Source organism: Hyaena hyaena, unplaced genomic scaffold (genome assembly GCF_003009895.1).
Source record: "Hyaena hyaena isolate Hyena2069 unplaced genomic scaffold, ASM300989v1 scaffold_2068, whole genome shotgun sequence".
Lineage (NCBI taxonomy): Eukaryota > Metazoa > Chordata > Mammalia > Carnivora > Hyaenidae > Hyaena > Hyaena hyaena.
In genome coordinates, this window is record NW_024082699.1 from 53,333 (window position 1) to 77,900 (window position 24,568).

The 24,568-nt window shown below is 40.9% G+C and overlaps 1 protein-coding gene across 1 annotated transcript in view; it reads right to left on the reverse strand.

The window, feature by feature from the left end:
- Nucleotides 1-20,680, reverse strand: part of LOC120227191 (sulfotransferase 1C1-like) — a 52,407-nt gene extending 31,727 nt beyond the window's left edge. The window contains 3 exon segments of the mRNA XM_039225352.1: nucleotides 2,236-2,364; nucleotides 4,797-4,996; nucleotides 20,525-20,680. Coding sequence (XP_039081283.1) covers nucleotides 2,236-2,364; nucleotides 4,797-4,968 — 301 coding nt within the window. The 5' untranslated portion in view covers nucleotides 4,969-4,996; nucleotides 20,525-20,680.
- Nucleotides 20,681-24,568: the final 3,888 nt, after the last annotated feature.

Consider the following 24,568-nt stretch of genomic DNA (forward strand, 5'->3'; position numbering starts at 1 on the left):
TACATGGCAATGAGAAAGAATGTAATCTGGCCATGTGGAGCAACAAGGATGGACCCTGAGGATGTTATGCTGAGCGAAATAAGTCAGGCAGAGAAGGAAAAATATCACATATTTGCACGTATAAAGGATTAGGAGGAACTTAACTGAGGAACAATGGGAAAAGAAGAGGGGAAATGGTGGGGAAAGGGAGAGAGGCAAAACATGAGAGACTCTTGAATGCTGAGAAATAAACTGAGGACTGATGGATGGGGGGGGGGGAGATGGGCATGGAGGAGGGCACTTGTGGGGATGAGCACTGGGTGTTATATGGAAACCAATTTGACAATGAACTATTTGTAAAAAAATAAATAAAAATAATAAAAAATAAATGAAAACTCGATCATATGCAGCATAGAAGACACACTTAAAACACAGAAAGAGTGAAGATCAAAGGGTAGATATACACATAAAATGCAAGTAGGGATGATGATGCTATCAGATAAAGTAGTATTCAACCGTCAGAGCATTATATCAGACAAAGAAGGAACTCTGGAGGTGCCTGAGTGGCTTGGTCAGTTAAGTGTCTGACTCTTAATTTTGGCTCAGGTCATGATCTCATGGTTCATTGGACTGAGCCCTGTGTTCGGCTCTGTGTTGACACTATGGAGCCTGTTTGGGATTCTCTATCTGTGCCTCCACCCCCAATCCATGTACTTCTGTATTCTCTCTCTCTCTCTCCCTGTGTTCACCATAAATAAATAAACTTAAAAAAAGATATTTACAATGCTAAAGTCTCCCTTATATCAGTAAAATAGAAAAATCATGAATATCTATGAGCCAATAAACAGAATAACCCAATAGAATATAGAAAAGTTACTAGAACCAATAAGGTGGGATGCAGAGTACAAGGTCAAGTACAAATAGCAATTATAGTTCAGTATACCAGCAACAAATAAAGATTAATATAGAAAAATGCCATTATTAATATCATTAAATAAAAATATTTATGGTTAATTTGATTGAAGATGTGCTAGACATAAGTGACAGAAGACACCAGACACTGGTAAGGGAAATTAAACAAGGCCTAAAATGTTGAAGAGATGAACCACATTCCCAGATCAGAAATCCTGATTTTGTTAGGGTAATACTTCTCCCCAAATAGATCAATAGATTAAATGCAATACCAACCAAATATTGGAATTTATTTTGTAGAAACAAACATTCTGATTCTAGAATTTACAAAGATCCAAAAATAGCTAAAGCAACTTTGATAAAGAAGAAGAAATCTGGAGAATTTACAATATCTAATTTCAAAGCTTATGAAGCTATAATAAGCAGGAGGTGTGGTGTTGGCATAGAGATAGACACAAAATGGAAAGGAACAGAATAGAAAATACAGAATATATATATATATATATATATATATATATATATATATATATATCTCGACACATATAGTTGATTTTGGAAAAGTGATCAAGCTATTCAATAGGGAAAAATAGCTAGTTTTCAACAAATGGTGCTAGAATAGTTGACACAATCGTTAATGGCTTTTCAATAGATATTATTTTACAAATAAAAATAATCGTGGTTGGAGAGTTAATAATTTACTCAATGTCACCCAGGTAAACATTTGAAGCTGGATTATTTGATTCCAAAGTCTATGGCTTTTCATCATTTTGTTGTCATCTGTTATAAAAGCTAGTATTTGCCACTATTTCCTTTATAAAAACATATCCTTTATTCCTAATTGATTTCAAGCTCTTCAAGGATGCTGTGTCTTATCTTTCTTCATATCTTTGGTGTGAAGCTTAATTGTATGTTGATTATAATGATCTATACATAATTTTGTTTTATTCTGTGGTCGACTGGTTATAGATAAAATATATTTGAGGAGAATTTTCTATGAGAGGGGAGCACAATCACAGAGGAATATGGTTCTTAATCACTGGATGCTAGGAGTCCTCACCCTTCATTCTCTCTGTTATACATTCATCGTTACTCTTGAATTCCCAATCGCCAGTAGGGAATGAGTTGTCTGATGCTGCCCAAACTTATATATTTAGAAGAGGAATTTAGAAGTCTTATTTCCCAGATGAAGTGAGTATAATGATCTTAACCTCTTTCCCAGTATCCTTGAAATATTTTCCAGAAGGCTAATTGTAGAAATAATTCTCTTCTCAGATTCAAACTGACCTAACACGGTAGTCATGGGTCTTAGCTACAACACCATGGGCATTATTTGGGCAAGCTTGCCTGAGTTGAAGGGTGGGGGAAGAGCCCACTCAATGAAAGGTTGCCGGTCAAAGGTGTTGGCCCGCTGGCACTTCTCCACATCGCCATCATTTTGGATCATGTCCACAATCTCCTGTGTCCAGGTTGTACCTAGGGGCAATACTTACTGTCAATTCCATCTACTCACTGCACAGTTCAATTCATTTCCTTGATTATTTATGTGTTCAGTAAAATTTATACATCCTAAGTGTTAACCAGAATCAGCTTACTTACCACCTCTTCTTTAATCCCCCATGCCTTGCATAGGGCTTTGAACCTGATAAGGATAGGCTGAGAGAATGAATACTGAATCAAATGACTGTAGGGACATACAAGATGAATTAGCCACTGTTCTTCTCATAACGTTAACGATCTTTTAGGAGGAGATAAGATAGGACAGTGACTGCTTCTTGCCTAGCTTATATCCATTCTTCCTTTCTTCCTCAAGTTAAAGATCCTTAATTTTTAGCTGGGCATATACATATTTGCCTTGAATGCAATGTTCTTCAGTCTTTCTTGCATGATGTGGCCATGCCATTTTGGAAAGTTGTCTTTAAAGAAAAGGGACTGCGCCTGGGTGGCTCAGTCAGTTAAGCTTCCGACTTCAGCTCAGGCCATGATCTCATGGTTCATAGGTTCGAGTCCCACGTCAGGCTTGTGCTGACAGCTAGCTCAGAGCCAGGAGGTGTCTTTGGACTGTGTGTCTCATTCTTTCTCTGGCCCTCCCCTGCTCATACGGTCTCTATCTCTCTCTCAAAAATAAAGAAAACATTAAAAAAATTTAAAGGGAAGGGACATGACCTTATTCCTCCTTTCCTACCTTCTTGCTGCTTTTTGAAGTGTGCATGGGATGGCTCAAGCTCCAGGAGTCAGGTTGGACCATAAAACCAAAAGCTACACCTGGAGATGGTGCAGTAGAAAGTTAGAAAAAGTCTGGGTTTGATGATCAATGCAGCCACCATTTCAGCATCGACTACTAATTCTTCAGACTGCTTTTTCGTTTGTGTTATTTTGGGTTTTGTGACACTTGTAGCTAAGCTGAATCCTAAAGGATACAAAAGAGGAGTGGACATAGACATATAGGTAGGGAAAAAGGTAGACTGTCCTCATTGTCCACCAGATATCATTTTCCTGTTTACATCAGAAGTGTTTGGTATCTCTCTGGCTGCTCACTGACACATATGACATATACACAGTTAACTAGAAGATGAACAGTATACAGTAAGAATAAAAAAGGATGTTCAAAGGGATACAGAACTAGTCTACATAGGAGAAGAGCCAACTTGCTGTGGAAGAGGTAAGTAAGGCTCAGCTGAGATGGTTTTGGAGTGTAGAGTCAAGTCGGACTGGAATGTCGATTCACATTAAGAAGCCAGGGCATCCCAGGCAGGGAGCCACAGGAGCAATATAAAGAGTCACATTTCCTCACTGGGAAGTAGAAGCAGGCGCACAGCAGGTAGGAGGTGGTAGCGGAGGGACTAAGGCTGGAGACTTGGGGACTGTCTTATGAGAGGCTTTGGGACTGACTGCAAAATTTCAAAGGTGAGCTGAAAACATTTCTGCTCTGAGGTGCAATGAAAATTCAGGTTCAGTTCTGGGCAGGAGAAGTGTCCTGTGCAAACCAGACAGAGAAGGGGATTCTTGAAACAATCGAGCCCTGATGACAGGAAGGTCCTGCCCTACTTTAAGTAATGCTGAATCCTGAGAACAGAGTGAGGCTAAGGAGGGAATGCCTAGCCAGGGAGTCTAATAACAGTCTACTAAAGAAAGGTTCGAAGAACTGCAGTGACCATACCCTTTTCTGAAGTCTTTTGGTTAGGAATACCCGGAGTCCCCCTTGGTGAGTCAAATGGACACTGAGACTTTCCCATACTGGCTACAGCTTCGGATCCCCGCCTCACTTGGTCACACAGCTTGACATTACAAGCGCAGGTAATGCAGGGGGATCGTCAGTCATTTTTCGCAGCCTCCCCAATTAGGATATTCTCTGTTCCTCCACCCCTGTACAAGCCTGGGAACTTCTTGCCTTTTCAGACCTTCACTTTTGTCACAGCCCCTCATTCATTTTATGAGGCCCTGGTAGGTGTCAACTCCCCTTCTTCAGATTCTTCTTCAGATTGGGTTTGGACTCAGTATCATCAGAATGGTTCCTATTGGGGGGAAGGCCCTCATTTCCACATCAGTGTCCCCCACCAAGAGATGCTTTTTAATGGGCAAGGAGTGCTGTTACTCCGGGATTGCCTCACGGATGGGAACCAGGAGTGGCTGGGTTGGCAAGATTACTGTGAGAACCTCTGTACAATTTCTCAGACTCTGCTTTTAAATAACTTTGTAATTCATTCAGTCCTTTGAAGATTTAGCATCTGCCAATCTCTTTCTTCATCAGAGACCTACAAAAACAGGAGAACCTTGGATCCTAGGGGATTGGAGCTCAGAAGCAAGTCTGGGTTCATTTCTCCAGGGGCTAGGCCTGGAGAAAATCTGCATTTTTAAAATCAGAAGGTCCCTGCTCCTCCTACCCACCTCCAGTTTCCCAAACCTACCTGCTTTGGCATAGGATGCAATGAGAAGATCATCAGGTCTTGCTTGGAAATTCCAGATGTTCTCCCAATTATCACTCATCATCTTGGTCATAAGGACTCCATTCACTTCTTTGGTTTCTGGTTCTATGTATTATCCGACTAGCTAAAGATCTTTCATTTCCTCCAGGGACATCTTTCTACGTAGACTTATGAGACAGATGCTTAAAAGAAAAGTGTGCTTGTGTCAGCTCAGAACAGTCATTCCTGTCAAGAAAAATATTCTTTGGGAAAGTTAGAAGAGGGTCACTTGGGTGGCTCAGTCAGTTAAGTGCCCGACTTCGGCTCAGGTCACGATCTCTCTGTCAGTGAGTCCGAACCCCGCAATGGGCTCTGTGCTGACAGCTTAGAACTTGGAGCCTGCTTCAGATTCTGTGTCTCCCTCTGTCTCTGCCCCTCCCCTGCTTGCACTATGTCTTTCTCTGTTTAAAAAATATACTAAACATTAAAAAAAAAAAGAAAGGAGAGAGAGACATGGTCGGCATTCATTACTATGCTTAATGTGATTTTTTATTTTTTTTTAATGTTTTATTTATTTCTAGGATAGAGAGAGAGATAGAGCGCATGAGCAGGGGAGGGTCAGAGAGAGAGGGAGACACAGACTCTCAAATAGGCTCCAGGCTCTGAGCTGGCAGTCAGCACAGAGCCCGACGCGGGGCTCGAACCCACGAACCGCGAGATCATGACCTAAGCAAAAGTCGGACGCCCAACCGACTAAGTCACCCAGGCGCCCCTACTATGCTCAATGTTAATTTCAGTGAGAGAAGTCACGGGGGGAGCCAGAAGCATTTTCAGTAGTGTCGTTTCAGGGTGTCCAGATGGTAAAGGTAAGAACATATTTCAGAGGAAAGCACGCTGGGAGATGAATTAGACTGGATGGGTTTCACGGGGCCCTTCGAGATAACTTGTCTGACACCTAAATAATAGGAGGGGACCAGGGAAGAAGGCCGCTGGGTTCACAGGCCCTTGTCAAGGTTGGGCAACAAGAGAGGGCTGAAACAGAATCAGCACCTGGGCTGACCATCTACAAGCCAGGGTTGGCGAAATCACATCTGACCTAGACAGCTCTAGAGCTGACCTGAGTCACAGAGTGGGTGGGGCAGTACTTGATTCGTGTTTGGGTCCCCTTTCACCACAGTGACCATCAAGAGGTCTCAGTGTGTCCGGTCTGCGTTACACAAAAGTCTCCCTGCATGTCTACAGATCCAGGTTTCACTCTCGACCTCAAGTCTCTGGCTGAAGTGCAACCTTTGCCAGCTGAGGAGGTAACCCCGGGTTGCTTGAGGGAGTAACCCCCACTGGCTTGGGGTGCCACAGCAGTTCCCTTCACAGATAACTTTATTTCAATTACATAAAATCCTACAATTATTATAACAATGTAGAACACTAAATCAAACCACAGCATTACTAATTTTAAGTTTAAGAATAATCCTGACACACTTAGTAAGTACTTATTATGTAGAAGAAACTTTGACATATTGGAATATCCAAGAGAGGAGTCTTGCAACTTGAAGGTAACATGTTATTGACTATTTTAATGTTTAGACTTGGGATTTTTGGCTGAAAGATTAGTCAATTTTACAAATGTTTAAGGGAATTTAAAAGTCAATTCAAAGCTTACTTCTGCGAGATTTGTGAGGTTTAATAAAGTAATTAGGATTTCTTCCTCTTTTTGTTATTGTCAGACAACCAAAGTGCTTAAAGAGAATAAGTGCAATTTAAAATAGTTAGTGGAATTTTATTAAGTAGGTTCAAGAGGTCTTTGTAAGTGGAAACCATTTGCACATATGCCCTTGATACTCTGTGATCTACTGGTTTAGTCTTAATTGTGAGTTTTGGTTTCCTCTCTGGAGCATGAAGGGGATCAGGCTGTAACTCCAAGTTGACTCTGCTGCATGTCTCGTTTAACATTTTCTTTAGATGAAAGTCAGATAAAATAGTGACCACTCCATTCAGAAGGTTTCTGCTTCCTGAGACCTCTTTCCTCAATCTTAAAATTTAAAGTGATCAAGCAGAACATGCAGTGGTGCACTTGACAGAACTTGACTGTGGGTTTTCCCCGCACCTGTCCTCCACCTTGGGGCTCTTTGTGCAGGCATGGCACACCACGTCCAGGTCTGTCCTTCCAACTGGTCTGTCCCTCTGCCCTGTCTGTGCTAGCCATTTCCAAGCAGCGATAGATGCTTGTGGATAACTTGGGATGCCTCTGTGACTGCAGGGGAGGCCTGAGAGCTTATGGTTTCCCAGCAGATGGACTCTGGGTCTTGTTCTTTCATTTTGATGGCACAGGTTCACATTTACCTGTCTTCTATTTTGGGATTCCATGTACATATTATTCTGACGAAAGGACTCTGGGATGCATAGAAAAAGTGTGACAACAGCCTTTTTAGGACACTGCTCTCCACTTCTAGAGTGGCAATTACAATACATTGAACTTTTCCAGGAATTAATGCCCCTAAAGTCAGGAGAGATGAATATTGGGGCTAGAGGAGAAGGGACAGATGGAGGTGTACCCAAAAGCATACTGAAGCAATTGAAATAATTTTGGAGAACTTTCTTTGGTCTTAATGATTAAATGAGTTACAGTGGAATATTGTTCAGCACTAAAAACAAAAACTATTAAGCCATGAAAAGACATGGCGGGAATTTAAGTGCATCCTACTAAGTGAAAGAAGCCAATCTAAAAAGGCTTCATACTGTACGATTACAACCATCTGACATTTTGGAAAGGGTAAAACCATAGAGGCAGTAAAAAGATCAGTGGTTGCCAGGGTATGGGGGGATGGAGGAGAGAATAAGTGCAGCACAGACTATTTTTAGATACTTTTGTATAATACTATAATGATGGACATATGTCATTATACATTTGTCCAAATCCACATATCAGACAGCACCAACAGAAACCTAATGTAAACTATGAATTTAGATGATTATGAGGTATTGATGCAGGTTAATCAATGGTAACAAATGTGACACTCTGGTGGGGATTTTTATAATATATTTTTTGTTATTCCTGAATGGTATTTAAATAATTCAATTTCCGATTGCTCCTAGTATATAGAGATACAATTGATTTTTTGTATGTTGATCTGTATTCTGCAGTCCTGCTAAATTCACTTAATTAGTTCTATAAGGTTTCTTATCGATTCCTTCAGAAAAAACAATACTACTTCTTTTCTGTCAATCTGTCTACATTTATTTCTTTTATTTGCCTTATTGCATTTGCCATGACTTTCAGTACAATGTTGAACAGAAGTGGTAAAAACAAACCTCCTTGTCTTGTTTCCAATTTTGGGAGTGAAGCTTTCTGTCTTTCATCTTCAAGTATGACATTAGCTGTAGGCTTTCTGTAATGTCCTTTATTAGGTAAATGAAGTTCCCTTTTACTCCTACTTTGATGACAGTTTTAGCATAAGTGGATATGGAATTTTGTCAAATTATTATTCTGCATTTACTGAGACCATTACATAAATTTTTCTTTTTAGTCTGTAAAAATTGTGAACTACACTGTTTTATTTTCAAATATAAAAACGATTTTCACATCCTTTGGATAAACCTGACTTGGTCATGAGATATTACCATTTTTGTCAAATGCTGGGTTTGATTTGGTAGAAGTTTTGAATCCATGTTTTCAGGGGATATTGGCATGTAGACTGTAGTTGTTCTTTAGTAGAAATGTCTTTGATTTTAGTATTAAGTTAATGCTTGCCTCTGACTATATCTGTCTTAAATTGTGTGTTTAGATCATTTTCATTTCCTGTGATTATTGATATGGTTGCTTTTAAATTTATCATTTTTCTATTTGTCTCATTTGTTCTTTGATGATTTTCTTGTCCTAACCTCTATTGGATTAACTAGAATACTTTTGATATGTTATTTTATCTTCTTTGTCTGCTTATTAGTGATACATATTTGTTTTTTTAATGGTTGTTTTGGAGTTCAGAGTATACATCTTTTAGGCCTTCGCCGTCTACCCTATGTAACATTACACTAATTTATATATGGCATAAATATGGTAATAGTACATATTTCCGTTTGTTTCCACCCAGCCTTTGTTCTTCCTTTCCCTTCATATTTACTGCCATATACATTATAGACCCTGCAATACATTGTTGTTATCTTTTGCTTTAAACAGACTCCTTTTTATTATTTTTAATATAATTTATTGTTAAGTTGGTTTATGTATAACATCCAGTGCTCATCCCAACAAGTGCCCTCTGCAATGCTCATCACCCACTTTCCCTTCTCCCCCAATCCCCATCAACCGTCAGTTTGTTCTCATTATTTGAGAGTCTCTTCTGGTTTTCCTCCCTCCCTCTCTGTAACTATTTTCCCTCCTTCCCCTCCCCCATAGTCTTCTGTTAAGTTTCTCAAGATCCACATATGAGTGAAAACATATGGTATCTGTCTTTCTCTGACTGACTTATTTCACTTAGCATAATATCCTCCAGTTCCATACACGTTGCTGCAAATGGCCAGATTTCATTCTTTCTCATTGCCAAGTAGTATTCCATTGTATATATAAACCACATCTTCTTTATCCATTCATCAGTTGATGGACATTTAGGTTCTTTCCATGATTTGGCTATTGTTGATAGTGCTCCTATAAACATTGGGGTCCATGTGCCCCTGTGCATCAGCACTCCTGTATCCCTTTGGTAAATTCCTAGCAGTGCTATTACTGGGTCATAAGGGAGTTCTATTGTTAATGTTTTGAGGGATCTCCACACTGTTTTCCAGACAGACACCTTTATTTTAAAGATATTTTAAAATTATGAGAAATTGCCTTTTATATTTACCCACATATTTATCATTTCTAGTGCTCCTCATTCTTTGTGCAGACCCATATTTTCGACTGATTATCATTTACCTGAAGAAATTCCTTTTCTGTTTCTCCATTTCTTCAACTTGTCTGTTGGTAATTCTCTCAGAGTTTCTATGTCTTTTTTATTTTGATTTCATTTTTGGAAACTTTTCGTTGGGTCTGGAATCCTAGGTGCACGTTTTTGTCTTCCAGTACTTTCAAGATGTTGCTCCATGTACTCTAGTTCACCTCTGTTTCTCTGCACTGCATCTTGTATCTTGGACAGATTTTAATATTTTCTTTTGTTCCTGGCCCTCAACAATCTCATTTTGATGTGCATTCATGTGTTATATCTTATGTTTCTTTTGCTTGGGATTTATTGGCGCTTCTTGGATCTGTAAGTTTATACCTTTCATCCAATTAGGAAAATTTTGGTCATTGCTTTAAGTTTATTCCACCCCTCCATCTCTCTTCTCCATTTTGAGACTCCCACTACACATCTGTTAGACTGCATGATGTCCCACAGTTGTTTTTTTTTTTAAATGTTTATTTATTTTTGAAGGAGAGACAGAATGTGAGGTGGGAAAGGCTGAGAGAGAGGGATACAGAATGTGAAGTAGGCTCCAGGTTCCCAGCTGTCAGCACAGAGCCCAACGCAGGGATCAAACTCATAAGCTGTGAGATCATGATCTGAGCTGAAATTGGACGCTTAACCGAGTGAGGATCCTGGCATCCCCATAATATCCCAAAGTTTAATGATACTTCACTCTATTTTCCCCCTATTCTTCTGTTTTATTTTGAATAATTTCTATTTTGTTACGCCTCAAAGTTACTAATCTTCTCTTCAGCTGTGTCCAGTCTCCTCTTATCCTGGTCAGAGTGTTGTTCATATTCGACATTGTTTCTTGTTTGCTTGCTTGCTTGCTTTCTGGCTTTCTTCCTTTCTTTCTTTCTTTCTTTCTTTTTCTATCTCTAGAAGTTTAATTGGATCTTTCTATGTCTTACATACCTCTGCCACCACACTCACAGTTTCTTCTACCTTTTTGACTATATGGAGTATTTTTACAATAGCTGTTTTATTTTATTTATTTTTTTGGGGGGAGGATATTTTTAAAAATTCATTTGATGTAACCAAAACAGTTCACTCATTTCTCCTAACACCTTCCCCTCACTTCTGACAACAACCAACCTGTATTTTGTATCTATGAGCTTACTTTTAAAAATACATATATACTTTTTCTGGACTTCACATAGAAGAGATCTCATACAGTGTTCGTCTTTCTCTGTCAGATTTATTTCAGTTAGCATAATGCCTTTGAGGTCCATCCATGTTGTTGCTTATGACAAGACTTTTTTTTTTTTAAGTAATTTCTACACCCAATGTGGGAATTGGGTGGGAATTGAATTCATAACCCTGAGATCAAGAGTCATATGCTCTACCAACTGACCCAGACAGGTGCCCCTTATTCTTTTTTTGTCCATGAGTTGGGTTTTTTTTTATGTTTGTTTATTTATTTTTGAGAGACAGGGAGAGTGAGATACAGACAGAGACAGAGCACAAAGAAAGGAGGGACATAGAGGGAAGGAGACACAGAATTCACAGAATCCAGGCCCTGAGCAGTCAGCACAGAGCCCGATGTGAGGCTTCAACTCTCGAACTGTGAGATCATGACCTGAGCTGAAGTCAGCCACTTATAACCGACTGAGGCACCAAGGCGCCTCCATGTTCTGTTTTTAATGTTTGCTTATTTTTGAGAAAGAGAAAGACTCCACATGTGCGTGGGCACATGTGTATAAGCTGGGGAAGGGTAGAGAGACGGGGGAAAAGGAACATAACCTCTGAAGACGGCCCAGTGCTGACAGCAGTGAGCCAAATGTGGGACTCGAACTCATGAACGATGAGATCTTGACTTGAGCCAAAGTTTAACATTAAAACTACTGAGCCGCCTAGGCACCCCTCTTTTATTTAATGACTGAATAATATTCCATCTTATATGTATACCACAAATCCTTATCCTTTTATTCATTGAAGAACACTGAGATTGTTGCCATATCTTGGCTATTGTAAATAATGCTGCAGTGAGCATGGGGGTGCATATATAATTTTTTGGAATTAGTGTTTTCATTGTCTTCATTAAACATACAAAAGTAGATTTGCTGGATCATATTTGAGAAATCTCCATACTGTTTTCATACTGGCTACACCAATTTACCTTCCCATCAACAGTGCACAATCCTCGCCATCACTTGCTCTTTGCTGTTATTAAGTAGGTGATACTCATTCACTCTAAGTCTGGGAGTGGTCACCTGCATCTGTGCTGAGCCCTGGATTGGGGAAGTCTGAGCACATGAGTCCCTTTGGAGGTGTCTCAGTTTGCTATATATAGTCTTGTGGATCTTGGGACATGACCTTCCTTGGTCTTCAAAGTGAGATGTTTTGGACACTCATTTCTTAGGTGTATGACTTAAAAGTTGGGGTGCTCAACATGGGGTTTGAACACTTTGCTCCTCAGGGAGAAACTCTGGGTTTTGAGTTCCCTCCCTCCTGTGGGTTGCAGCACCAAAAGTAGTATTTTTTGTGAGATTGTGTCCCAGTCTCTACATACTTCAATGTGTCTTTCCATTTGCCCAAAGTGTAGCTGTCACTCAGCCAGCCTTTAGCTTTTTATATAGGAAATTGTTTCATATGTAACAATAGACTCAGCAAGTTCATGAGAGGAGGTTGAATTCAGGATATCTTACATTGCCATCTTGAACTGGAACTCAGTCTTTGGTAGGGAATATTGGTGATGGGGAAGGTAGGCATATGCGAGGAAGGGCTATATGAAGAATCTCTGTGAGAGAAAAAATCTCATTTTTTCTGTGAATCAAAACCCACTTTAGAAAATAAATTCTTATAAAAAATCCAAATGAGTTTTCCATTTTTTCTTGTGAAATATCTATTAATGTTTATATAACAATATTTCATTTCCACCCAGAATGTTCCAGTTTAGTTGATGTTTCAAAGATATGTAGCCTGTTTCAGGTACACCCAGACCCACTACACACATTTTCTTTAGCATCTGTAGATTCATAGATGTTATTTAAAAACAAAATTAATAAGGTACCTGTCAGTCTGTACTTAACCACTAAGTGGATGCCTTTCCCCTAATACAGGTCACCAGCAAATTGGGTCGCTCAACTTTTGACTCTACCAACAGCTTTGCAGGCTCCACCCTCCATCTTAAAACCAAACACACACACACACCCCGACTCCTGGCCCCCGTCAATTGGTGGGTCACAGTGCCACCATTTTGTCCTTTCATAGTCACCTCTCCCTCTCTCCTTACTGCTCCCGTGTCTCTTCAGGTCTTGGGGGAGCTGCTGCCACACTGGTCTGGGCCCAGTGAAGGGCAGTATACTTATGACAGCCCTTACAAAGTGCATTGTTTTGAATTGCAAACTATACTCCCAAGCCAAACACTGGAAACTGTCAGGTCAAGCTCCAGTTCAGGGAAGGGACTGCCTTTTCAGCCACTTGACAGTTTGATTTCATAGGGCCACTTCCTCTGTCGGTGGCACTACCCACTTCATTATTATGTGTGTGGATACTTTTACCAGCCTGCTGCTTGCTACACCCACAAGGAACATCTCCATAGAGCAGATAATCTTTCTTTTCTACGTAGGTTCTGCCTCCATTCAGCCCTCCTGATACCACTGACTCAGTTTAAGGTTCTCATCCTACTGTCCTGGGCTCTCCTGAAGGATGTCCAATGGAACTTTTACCTCCTGTACCACCACAGGCTTCTGGCATTATTGAATGCCACAGTGGTCTTTTTAAAGTCTTTGCTCCTTAAGTGACAGGGCAATAATACATGGACTCCTAAATGGACTTCATTGTTGTAGGGACACTTTAAACTCTTGACCATATGGCCACTGCTCTCCTCACACCAGCTGGGCTTGTCTGGCCCTGCTGCCTGATTGTTATGGGAATCTGATGCTTTCACCTTATGGGAGGAAATTATTTACATGTTTCTCAACATTTTGAGTCTCCTTTCTGATTTCAAATGTAAATCATCTCGCCTTCCAATATTCATTTGTGACCCAATGGGGGACAGGTGGTGAGTGGTGACCCCCTGGTTGTAGGTAGTTCTGGCCCATTAGAAAAACAAAGACCTATGGGGCACCTGAGTGTCTCAGTTCTGACTTCGCCTCAGGTCATAATCTTGTTTCATGGGTTTGAGCCCCACCTTGGGCTCTGTGCTGACTGCCAGCTCAGACCCTGCATCCTATTTCAGTTTCTGTGTCTCCCTGTCTCTCTGACCTTCCTCTGCTCATGATCTCTTTCTCTCCCACTCTCTCTGTCTCCCTCAGAAATAAATAAAACATTAAAAAATTTTTTTAAAAAGAAAAACAAAGACCCAGTCTGCTGGTGCTGGACCACACTTACCCACTTGATATGCAAATACCAGCTGAAATTACAAAGTTTAGTGTCTTCAGTGGATGGGTCCGTTTTCCTAACCACACATCCTCACAGGAAGTGGAACCCTTAAAGCAGGTAAGGGCCTAAGGTTGGCTGACACTGGAAACATTAGGTGACAATGTGTTGCAAGGTTACCAGCAAGTGGCTGTCCCACAACAGCCCCATAGTAAATCACTGCAAGGAGCAGTCACTGCACAGGTGCAAAACTATAGCCTGCAGAAGTTTGCTGCTGCTGGTCTTACTCTGTGCCTGGTGTGTCATGCCATCTGGGTCACGGGACTTCACCTGGACCCCAGAGAGGCAACACTAGAAAGTTTCTGCAGCTGCACAGCCAGTCGCCTGCAATTGCATCCAGAGTTAGGGGAGTGTTTGCACCCCAAAGGACGCCTCATGTGGATCCTAGCCGGCGATTCAAGCCTTCTCTCTTAAATGGGACCAATGGAACAAATGTTTAAAGGCCACTAGCCCTGCCCAAATGATCACCAGCATCCTGACCTGTAGGAACAGGCCATTATACTGCCCTAATTTCAATCCTAATTGGCTGACGGGTTTATGTAGTTCACACCAATCTCTGGCAAGACAAGGCCAAACATTCAACTGCCAGGAGCATATCACTAAATTTTCTTTAAACCAAGCTTATGCGTGTGCCTCCAGCTGTTCTGTTCCATGATGGAGACTCATGCCTTGGAGGAGAGCACCACCCCATCGTTTGTGAGGTGCATCTCTCAGGAACCCCCAAATTTACTGAGAATTTGTGATAAGTGCTTCCGGTAGTGCAAGCAAACCCTAATCAGGGCATTTTAAATACATGAGACCCTGTTAGACCTCTTGTCCCCTCAGTCGTCCTCCTGGGAGAGTCACCCTATTCTGGCATGGCTCCCTTTACCTGTGCAATGCTGGAGATGGCAATGACCATGCCCACGTGGCATGAAATCTGAGTGAGACATGACCATACCAACAGCATGGGTCTTGAGAATATAGGACACAACAGTGCCCTAGCCCATGACTCCCCAGAACACAGCCTCATCCTGGATTCAGCCTCTGCAACCTTCTCCTGTGGCAGAGATGACACCCAGAAATAGATGGCAGTTGATGATAGTGAATACTCCTAGAGACTTGGCTGTGAACTGAGCATTTATTTATCAGAATCCCCTGCTGTTGATCCCCTTGAGTGACATTTGGCAGAGTTAGCTATGTTTAACCCAGGCCCCCTTGCTTGCTGCTTGACTGTGAGACAGGCTACTCTCTGCTGCGCCTTTCAGATTTGAAAATCCAAGATATATGTCCAGTCTTACAACTTTGTGGGTCCCCTTTGCTTGCTCCCATCACACCTGTTAGACTGGTCCACGTCATGCATGCTACTAGGAGTTAGTGATTTTAATTTCTGTTGAGAGGACTTTTCCCAGGCTGGAGGTGCACCTGAAATAGAACCTCCCACTTCAAGAACAAAGCTGAAGGGTCACCTTCCTCCACCACACTTCCCCATAATCACAACTCAGGGCTCCATAATCTACCACTTAAACCTTCTAATAGTCTTGTTTGTTAGAGAATTTCTTAAGGATTTCTTAATACAGATGGTTTTAGACAACTGTGGCTTTAGATTACTTATTGGTCCAGCAAGGAGGTGTATGTCCTATAAAGACCACCCCCTCTTGAGTATAAGTTAATAATTCTGGACAAGTTCAGACAGTCTAACAGGTACAACTATTCCAAAATCTCACCCTAGTTATAAAAACCTACCTTCACCTTACCCAAAGGCTTTGATTTATTTTCTTGGCTGGACTGCAACAAATGAGGGAACGATTTGACAGGATTTCAAAATGTTTTCTTTTGAATTATATTGTTATTTGTCCTTTATGCTTTGCTCATATGTTTCATGTGCTGGGTGACCAATGCCTGTCAGCAGCTTTTATTATCTCTGCTGTCTGGACGGTGTCCATGATTTTCCCTAAAGATTAATGTGTAGGCACTGTGGGATCACTTGTGATGAAAAAACAGCTTTTTCCACTGCTGCTCAGGCATTTCACAGTATGACAATCCTGCTCACACCCAGGGTCTGGAATTCAGATATTGACCTGAATTTAGGAAGTCTACCATAAGTTCCTGCTTTATTTTTCCCAGGGCACCTTCTAAAATAACCACTCAGAGTTAGGCCTGCAAAAAGTCATTGACCACCATGTCCATCACCTGTAAAAGGGGCTTGCTATCCCGCTCTTGATCTCCTTCTTGCTGGTGACCTTGGACCGAAGAGTGCGCTTCTCTTGGCTCATTGTGTCACCTCCCTTCTGGGATCTCTAAGTAATAAATCTTGTGGCTCTACTTCCTTTGTGTGGGTGCACTGAAATTGCACCTTCAATCAAATGACTCCAGGGTTTCCACGCCTCCAGGGTAGGAGCTCAGATGGTGCAGGAACACCTGTTGCCCTTGTGCTTGTGCCTCCTTATCCAGTAGGTCATCCCTGCGTATTCTTACTTCAGCACACTTGCCCTGGCTTCTCAGCACAGTTTACGATTAGGAACACTTTATATGTGGGACTTCTTTAGTTCTATTTTGAAGATAGGCTCGTCCAGACAACATTTTTGTTTGCTCTGCTAGGCTCTGTGACTGCTTTCAAGGCATTTCAGCTGATCTTTATGGAAGAATGCAGCTAGTAAATGTAAAAGGAATGATAGCTATAAAAACAGCACCCGTGGATGCTAACTGCCTTTCGATGCAATGCTGAGAGAAGTGGGATATTCACACAGTTTCAAAGTATCCACTCACAGAAGATTATAGAGGGGAACATGTACCTTCTAATGAAGAGATGGGGAGCCAATCACCTCCACCAAGTGCAAATCAGCATTTCTGAGAGAGAATGACTTGGATTATGTGCCAGTTGTGGTGGAGCCAGATCTCAGAGGCATCACCTGGGTCATTTTCTAGGACCAATGTCTAACCTGAATTTCATCACGAAGAACTAATTGGATACAACCAGAATTTGGGATGTTTTGTGAGATAATTGGGTTAGATTTTTCAAAAGAATCAGTTTTAGGGAAATAGACAACAAAAGGGAGCGAAATGGTTTGGGCTGGGGTACTGATCCAGATGATAAGAGACAAAAGAGACATAATAAAATGCAATGCAAGGATCTTCATTGAATTCTAAATAGAAAAAAAGCAGCCTTACAGGACATTATTGGGCACGTTGGGAAAATATGAACATAGATTGCATGCTTAGTCATGTTATAATAAAAGAGGAGAATGTCCTTACTTTTAGGAACTATCAACTGAAACATAGGGGGTGAAGTGTCACAGGGGCTTCAATTTACATTCTGGTGTTTCTTTAAAATAGTATACATTTATTCGTAAATAGAGGGACAGGGTGGGGAATACATGTGGTGAAATCTTATTCATTGTTGAATCTAGGAGAATGTTTATAGGTATTCGTTGTGATATTTTAAAACAATTTCATGTAGGTAACCTAGGTGGTTGAGTCGGTTGAGGATCTATTCTTGATTTTAGCTCAGGTCATGATCTTGAGGGTGGTGGGTTCTAGCCCCACATTGAATAAAAGACATATTTGAAAAATATTTGGTCTCGGTTTTTAAAAAGTCATTCTATAACTACAGGTTTGTTCAGGGTATTTACTTCACTGAACATACAATTCTCTCTCTGGCTGTGCTTAATTTAAACTTTAAAATATTGAAGGCTTCATATTCATATTACCTGAAGTTCTATGAAGTCTTCAAATGCTATTTGTCCTTTTTGCTGATTCTTTCTAAATGAAGTCTTAATTTCGGGGTTGTGGGTCTGTTTTCTGTGGAGACACATGTCAGTCACATGTGGTCTGGTTGAGGGCTTGTCTGTTCCGAGGTTTGGGTGTGTCCTGTGAGGTTGCCCAAGGCTATTTCTAACACGCGATGTAGTTTTATATTAATTTATTGTCTTACGGTTGCTGGGCCAAGTGGGTTGTAGAATTTGATCTATAGTACAGACTCACGCATAACAAATTCTTAGGGGACACTTCTTTTTCATCCATAACCCCCAACAAACATAGTCAAGCTTCCTCACTGTCTTCTGGTACAGAGAAACTAGTTTTCTTTAGAGCACTTTTTCTCCCCCAGAGCATTTTAAAGAATCGAAGTTCACAACAAGGCTGCTTATCTCCAGTTCCCTCGAGTCTCTGCTCCTGACCTTCACAGGCATTATTGTGGAGGTGAGCATTTTCCCCACCACACCCAGCAGCAGTCAGTGTCCTCTTACACTAAGCCTTTTTTTCTCTGAGTGCCTTTAAATATCCTTTTCTTCCTTCATGCCCAGATTTACACTTAAAAGCATGTTTGTTGCATGTAATATAATTTCTTGGTGTTTGAATTGGCAGGATTTTCACAGAATCTTGTTTGTTTTCTTATCGGAACTACTTCCTTAATCTTTTTTTTTTTTTTTTTTTTTTTTTTTTTTTTTTTTTATATTTTTTTTTTTTTTTTTAGAAAGGACTCCACTGGGTTTTAAACTTTTAAAACTTCTTACGTTGGGTGTCAAAAATAAATAACATTTATCTAAAAACCAAATTCTTTCTTCAAANTTTTTTTTTTTTTTTTTTTTTGCTTAAGGGCAGTAAATATTATTCTGTATACCAGCAGAAAGGACTCCACTGGGTTTTAAACTTTTAAAACTTCTTACGTTGGGTGTCAAAAATAAATAACATTTATCTAAAAACCAAATTCTTTCTTCAAAGGTGGTGAAAACAATTTCCATGATATAGGAAAATAGTGGTGCCTTGGAAATCTATATACCAGCTAGTTTAGCTTCTTGGTCCAAGGAAGCATGTTCCATTCATCGCAGGGGCTCCATTCCTGGTCTGATAACTAGCACAGAGTGGGGGTCTGATTTTTGTTATTGTCATTAACTGATTTTAAAAGTGCTTATATACCCATCAAATAGGAAGACACATCTTTTTCTTCTTGAATCACAGCTTGCCTTCTGTGCAACTTTAACCCCAAAAGCACATCATCATTGCTGCCACTTACAGTCACAGCGCCAGCCTGTGTATCTGCCTATGTGAAAATGGAATTGGCACGTGGCCAGCTCTCCTGTGCACTGTGAAGGTGGGAGTTACCTCCTGGTTCCCAGGGGAGTTTCAGGCCCTCTGGGTCTAACCTCAGTTACCGCTTATCCAGGAGAAGCATGCGTGAGATAGGACTTGCCCAGGACACTGGCCCGTGGGTGCCCCTCTGCAGCCCCCTAGTTCTAGCTCCCTGTCCTGGTGGAATGTGAACGTATCCTGTTGGGCCAGGGATGTATCTTCTTCCACATCCACCTATTTACTGCATGCTCATGCAAGTTTGTTGGGCTCCAAGGCAAGGTGAAGGGCTCAGGACCCCACACTGTCATGTAGAGCAGCCTTCAGGAGGCTACTGGGGGCAGGTCCCTCCATGACAATACCAGTGCCCACCTGAGGGGAAAACTTCAGCCCTGCAGATTCACAGGATTGACCCGATGCAATCCACTCACTTGATCATGCTGGGCACACAGAGACTGTCTCCACCTCCCAAGTTCTGGCATCTTGGGAGGAGATGTGGGGGTTTCATTAATGGGACAACCTGTTGCTGAGGTAAAAGGTGAAGTTTTCAGAGGACCTCTGAGTCTGGTTTATGCAAGATGTAGGTTATGCAAGATGCCCTGCACCACCTCCGGCTCCTGTTTCTCTTGTGGCTTTGGGATATCACAAACCAATGTCACAACTCCCTGGCCTGAGACACCAGGGGGCCAGTGATCCTGCTCCTGCTCATTGCCCTTTCACTCTCAGAACTGTTTCCAGTTGCCTAGACTGAATCTTTTCTGAATATACTAACTTAGGAGGAGAGAATTCTTTCTGCAGCCACAGAAAAGCAAAGAAGGCTTGTGGTCAGCCCTGTAGGCTGCTTTCGTGGTTTCCTGAATCTGCCGCCACTGTGCCCTTCAACTTTACCGAACAATGTCAACTGACCAGGCAGGGATATCTGGCTGTTTTGATACCTTTGGCAGAGACCCTAAGACCCAAGTGTCCTTGGTTGGTCTGAACCCTGTTTTAGAATGGCCTCAATTATCTGACAGACACAGATTGGGAGCCTTGTTCCATGGAGGTAGACCAGCAGTGTCTCCCACATGCAGGTTGTGGAAAGACCTGGCAATAATGTGCTCAGAAGGAATTAAGGTAACTCTGAGTAAAGTATATACTTTAATCCAATAAGGCCACCATAGGATCAATAGACAGAGGCCTTGGGAAATTTGACTATGGGCAGAAAATTATTTTTTTCTCCTTTCAGATCTTTCAAAAACAGATTTTTTCCTTTATGAGCTGTAGAAAGCAATCGACTTTCCCCCCACCTTCCAGACCTTGCTTTCTATTATCATTGAAGGTAACTAGTCTGGTGATTCCATATAAGGACTTTTGGGTAGTACTCACAAGATTCCAGGCAAGTGGTTTTATGAGACCTCGAGCGTTGCTTTCTATTTGCTGACACTCGATGGCTGCTTCTTTTTAGGCTTTTCTTCCAGGATGCTTTGTGATTCTGAAGCCTCAGATGTATGCCACAGACAAGGACAGGATATACACAGATCCTGTCCGTTGGTTCCCTGGATATAGGACCTGCTTAAGGTAGGTTGAGCATCAGGCTACATCTAACTGTTTAACAATGGAAAGAGGAGGTGAAAGAAGTAACCAATGAAAGCCCTATTCATTATCTCCAGAGGATCTCAATGACAACACACACAGACCTTTGGTCCCAAACAATTTTGCTTTATAGCTGCCTATTTTCTGGCACTGGGATACTATTTTGGAATTACAAATTTGGAATTACAAGGAGGAGTAATTATATGGCATGTACACCATCACTTTTCCTCCTTTACCTCTAGTATATGCAGATAATTGATCAGGGAACACTTTCCAATGAACCCAGGTGTGTTCTCAGAATCCTTCTTAACACAGTTTTCCAGAGAGTCGCTTCCAATCGTTAATAGTTGGCTAAATGATGAAACCTGTTTGCCATTCCTGGTATATGGTATACATGATGCTCTGATAAAATGTAAGTCAAAGGTTAAAAACTGCAATGGATGTCTAAAATTTGTTTAAGATTTCATTCATTGATAATTGCAAACTAAGCATTTTTTTACTTTGTTTTGTTTATTAAATTGAACTGCCTAGATGCTGCACACTATTCTATTCTCCAGGCTCTGAGCTGTCAGCACATAGCCCAACACAGGGCTCAATCTCAGGACTGGTGATATCATGACCTAGGCTGAAGTCAGATGCTTAATGGACTGAGCCTTCCAGGTGCCCCTAACAAATTATGTTTTGAGTGGACACAGGTAGAATGTATTCAATGTTTAAGGTAATCTGTTTGTTGGTTTGAGATAGACCTGTTTATCAGGATTAAATTAAAAAAAAAAACGTTTTATTCTACCTAGGTTTGCTGAAGGCCAAATAATCTCACGTTACCTCTGTTGCAATTTGTTAGCAAAAGGATGACTTAGAATAACAGTTAATACTGTCTCAAAGTTTTCACCGTATATAAGATAGCTTTCAAAGTCTTTGGTAACCTGGAACTTTAAAGTTTTGTTTGCATGCTAACTGGGACTGAAGTCATTAGATATCTATTGAGGTAAAAAGCTAAAGCACTGGGGCACCTGGGTGGCTTAGTCGGTTAAGCGTCCGACTTTCGCTTAGGTCATGATCTCGCGGTTCGTGGGTTCGGGCCCCACGTCGGGCTCTGTGCTGACTGCCAGCTCAGAACCTGGGGCCTGTTTCGGTCTGTGACTCCCTCTCTCTCTTACCCTCCCCTGCTCACGCTGTCTCTCTCTCTCTCTCCTAAAAATAAATAAAACATTAAAAAAAAAAAAAAGCTAAAGCACTGATCACTAGATGTAGGTTTGTGCTTTTGAGTTATTGCAGAGCAACTAAGTCGTTTTGGGTCTGGTCAACATGCTTTGCACTTAATTAAGACTTTACTACAAAAAACCTGCATTGTGCTTAATTGATAAATTTACCATCTTAAAAAAAATTTTTGGTGTAACAGTTCTCAATTGGTTAATAAGTTTTCATTGGAGACTAAGGTTTTTAAGAGTTAAAATTCTACTAAATGTACGACCCAGTGAAGTGGCGCCAGCGCCTGGTGAAGTGGCGGCTGTATGAGCGAAAAGTTGCCTGCTGAAGCAGAGGCGGCCGGCAAAGGGGTTGTGGCAGGGTGAGGTGTTGCGGACTCTGCGGACCTGAAGTTGCTACATTCCCAAATGCACTCGGGTTGTATTGCTGCTTGACCCCGGCTGATCAGAGGCTGTGACACTTCCCCCACCCTCCACTCAACCACCGGCAACAGCAAGCAGCAACCCGTGGAACTGTTAATGGCAGTATAACAAAGTGTCTCAGGAGTAATTAGACTAGACAGTTTCTCTGGATAACACCACCTTCTTTCTTTCACCTCTCCAACCATATTCCACCCTTTAGCTCTTTGAAAGAAGCTTCTTATCCCTTCTGCCTATTCATTCTATCTCCAGTTTTGCCTCATCGCTGCCTTATCATCTCTCTCTTTCTCTATGCACTTCAACCAGCACTGCATACACCCGGCTATTTAATTGTAGCTGGGAAATCTGGTTATATGCTTTAAACCAATCTTTGTCTATCAGTTTTCTTCTTTCTTCCTTTTCTTTTCTTCTTTTTGACTTTTTTATGTATTTTTATTTTCTATCATTCGCCTTCCCTCCTCTGTTTTTTCTCATTACTTTTTAGTTTTCCCTCTTGGTTAGCGTGATTGTTGGATTTGTCTGTGCGTTTTTGTCCCTCTGTTCCCTGTGTGTTTGTCTGTATGTTTTCTTCACCTGGGGTACCTCAAGAAACAAGCCAGAGTACACATGGTGGAGAGTGCCAAATAACACTACGAGTAGGAAAATAAAATAACCACAGTCTCAACAAGAGAGACCAAGAGATACCATTCAAAGAACACTTTCTAAAAGGATAGGCCCTGGACAGTCAAAGAGTCTTCTTGGGTACAGCAGCGCTGACAGGTGCACAGAGCATAACAGGTCTTTAAAACTAACAAGAGACAGAAAGTTAACCAAAATGACAGAATGAAAGAGCTCTCCTCCAAAGAAACTCCAAGAAGAATTGACAGCTAATGAACTGCTCAAAACAGATATAAGCAGCATAACTGAACAAGATTTTAGAACAATAATCGAAAAATTAATGGCTGGGCTTGGAAAAAGCATAGAGGACATCAAAGAAACTATGGCTACAAACAACATGGAGAACAAAAATAGGCATGATGAATTAAAAAATAAGATAAATGAAATACATAATAAACTAGAGGTGTCCAATGTACATTGAAGAGGCAGAAAAGAGAATAAGTGATTTAGAGGACACCATTATAGAAAAACAAGAAGCTGACCAAAAAAGAGACAAACTGATCCAGGAACATGAAAGAAGAGTTCGAGAGCTCAGCGATACGGTCAAATGCAACAATATCCATATCATAGGAATCCCAGAAGGGGAAGAGAGAGAGAAAGGTGCTGAAGGAGTCCTGGAACAAATTATAGGAGAGAACTTCCCCAATCTAGGGAAGAAAGTAAACATTGAAATACAAGAGGCACAGAGAACTCCCCTCAGACGTAATTTGAATTGATCTTCTGCATGACATATCATAGTGAAAATGGAAAAATATAAGGACAAAGAAACAATTTTGAAAGCAGCTAGGAGAAAGGGGCCCTAACATACAAAGGGAAACCTATCAGAGTGATGACAGACCTATCTACTGAAACTTGGTGGGCCAGAAAGAATGGCAGGAGATCTTCAATGTGATGAACAAAAAAAATATGCAGCCAAGAATCCTCTATCCAGCAAGCCTGTCATTCAAAATAGAAAGAGAGATAAAAATCTTTCCAAATATACAGAAATTGATAGAATTTGTCACCACTAAGCCAGCCCTACAAGAAATCCTGAGGGGGACTCTCTGAGGGAAGTATTGCAAGGAATGATAACACCAGAGACACCACCACAAGCATGAACCCCACAAAGAACACAATGACTCTAAACCCACATATTTCAATAATAACACTGAATGTAAATGGCCTGAATGCTCCAATCAAAAGACATAGGGTAGCAGAATGGATAAAGAAACAAAATCCATCTATTTGCTGTCTACAAGAAACTCATTTTAGATTGGAAGATACCTTCAGATTAAAAGTAAGGGGAATGGAGAAATATCTATCATGCTATGGGAAGTCAAAAGAAAGCTGGAGGAGCTATACTTAGACAAACTAGACTTTAAATTGAAGACAATAACAGGGGATGAAGAAGAGCATTATATAATAATTACATCAAGAAGAACTAACAATTATAAATGTCTATGCATCAAATATGGAAGCACCTAAATATTTAAAACAATTAATCACAAACAGAAACAAACTTATAGGTAAGAAAGTGCTCAATGCAGGGGAGTTTAATACTCCGCTTACAGCA